The sequence below is a fragment of the Rhamphochromis sp. 'chilingali' genome, assembly GCF_963969265.1.
Source record: "Rhamphochromis sp. 'chilingali' genome assembly, chromosome: 1".
NCBI lineage: Eukaryota > Metazoa > Chordata > Actinopteri > Cichliformes > Cichlidae > Rhamphochromis > Rhamphochromis sp. 'chilingali'.
In genome coordinates, this window is record NC_137929.1 from 5,437,501 (window position 1) to 5,439,901 (window position 2,401).

Genomic DNA, 2,401 nt, shown 5'->3' on the forward strand with positions numbered 1-2,401 from the left:
CTGGTCTGGTGCCTCAGTGTCCCTGTGCTGAGTGGAGTGTAAAGAGTGTCTCCTGTTACAGAAACACTCTGACTGTTGAACAGATAGTTCAGTCTGTACATGTCTGTCTCTTTCACTCACAAACACGTTTTCAGATTCATGGATTCAATCAGTTGATGTTTGAAACTCTTCTAAATGATTCCTTGTAAACTTCTTCCTCTTCAGTCACAAACAAACAGGAAGTGATGTCACATGTGTTCCTGTCCACACAGCAGAATGAGTCTATTGCTGACAGTGATGTACAAACAGAGTGAGCATTTCTGAGGCCCAAAATAAACTGAGTAGTTCACTGAATGAACAATGGACTGTGAGCTCAGTTCCTTCATCATTAGTATGGATTATATATGTATATGTATTATATTAGTATCATATATATCAGGTGCTGCTGCTTTCAGTCATTGTGCAAATGTGCTGTTTGTAAGCTTGTAAAGCTGCAGTCAGCTGAGACTGAAGAAGTCACCTGATCAGTGAGCAAACGTTTCTGAAAACGTCCAGATGAACAGAATCAACCTTTTGGGATCAGCCAGCAATGCAGCATCATTGTTGTTCAGCTTCAGAGGTTTGCAGGAATGAACTGATGACCAGAAACAGCTGCAAAGTCCAAGAAAATACCAGCTGGAGTTCAGCTGCATTTGAAGAAGTCAAAGAAAAGTAAGGATGGCAAAGGGCGACGTTTTCTTCCAAAGAGCTGCAAACATGGTCGACGCCTCATTAGAAGAATCATCTGGACATTTGTGAGGAACTCTAACCAAGAAAGCAACGTCACACAGATCCAACAGACAGTTTCCATGACTGCAAGTGTTGAGTGGAAAAATGCTACATTGCATTATTGCATCCTCTCACCACAGGAGGCGCTGTTGGCACCACTGATTGCTGATCAGCTGTTCTCTGATGATCTGATTGATACTGTGAATAACGGGACTCACTGAACTCTGTGACACAGTGAAGATTACAGAGTTTAACTTCACCCTTTAAGACTGACCACAGAACCAAGTCCGCCAGAGCTTTTGTTATATTTTTACATGCTGTGGAGCCATTTGTGGGAGCATTTCAAGTTGCTATACATCAATACAACTGTTATAGCCCTAATTTTAATAATATGTATGCATTAAGTCCATAGTAACTACATAAACTGCAAAAAAAACCTCTGCTCATCCATCTCTGTGTGTATCAGGATACATTTGGTTCATAATACACAGAAAAATCAGAGTTATTACCTGTAATAAATGTGAAAGATTCCTGCAGTGATAACCAGGCAGGACTGAAACACATCCAAGCTGTCACCACGGTAACAGCACCGCCCATCCACAGGTGAGGGGAGGAGCAAAAAGAGGGACTTTGACCATTTTATACTAAAAACACTCAACTAATGTTTCTAATATGAAACAAATAAGCCCACATTAATGTGAGCGTTTATTAAATAATAATAATGATGATTTCCTCCTGATCTCATTTCCACAGCAGAGAAAACTGTGGTGTATATTGAGGTGGAGGGTGTGGTCTGTGGCTCAGGTGTAGAGTGAGGGTGGGGTGCACCACAGCAGCATGCTGGGACTGCTGAGGGTGGAGGAGGGAGTGATGATGACATCAGAGCTGCAGCACAGAGACCAGTGAACACACAGTCTGTTCATCTTTGCATAGATACAATATACAGCACAATATTGAATGACAGACACGCTGTGGGAGCTTCCACAGATACACTGACGTCAGCATCCAGAGTCCTCCTGCTGCTCCCCCCTCAGAGCCCCGTGATCAGCACCAACACATTCAGTTAGATGACAGAGTCCAGCTGCAGCTAGAATCAGCTCCCCTCTGTGAACAACAGCACAGCGTCAGTGTTTCACACTCAGTGAAAGGAGGAAACAGCAGAAGAACACCATGTGTGCTACGTTTCCCAGGACACACTACAAACTGCACAAATACAGAGCAGCACGTGGAAGGACCTGGAGCTGCATTTACAGAGCTGCAGACAGCGTGATGTCCTGTATGGACAGGTGGAAGGAACCAAGTCCTCAGCTGGAACACTCGTGTTTGTCCACAGACAGGAAACACAGCAGGAAACTTCCTCACAGAAGTGCAGCTCATGGATAACACACTTCCTGTCAGTCAGAATGAGGCTGCAGCCAAACACAGAAAGGTGTTTTTGTCCAGATGAGCCCAGAGAAGAAACACGAGTGTTCACAGACATCAGAAGCTCAGAGAGGTGAAACATGAGGTTGGAGTCCTCGTCAGCATCCAGAAGAGCTGCTGTGAAACCCTGAGTACTCATGACAGACTCTGATGGCACAAACACATCATGATTCAAACAGAAAGACAAACATGGAGCTCCTGATCCTCCTGCATGAGAACAAGCTGACATGAG

The 2,401-nt window shown here is 44.2% G+C and overlaps 1 protein-coding gene across 1 annotated transcript in view; it reads left to right on the forward strand.

Moving 5' to 3' along the window:
* Window positions 1–1,118, forward strand: part of LOC308399220 (uncharacterized protein) — a 22,764-nt gene extending 21,646 nt beyond the window's left edge. The window contains exon 11 of the mRNA XM_080886335.1: window positions 1–1,118. This exon is cut by the window's left edge and continues 499 nt beyond it. Within this exon, the coding sequence (XP_080742461.1) occupies window positions 1–31 (31 nt within the window). The 3' untranslated portion in view covers window positions 32–1,118.
* The last annotated feature ends 1,283 nt before the right edge of the window (window positions 1,119–2,401 follow it).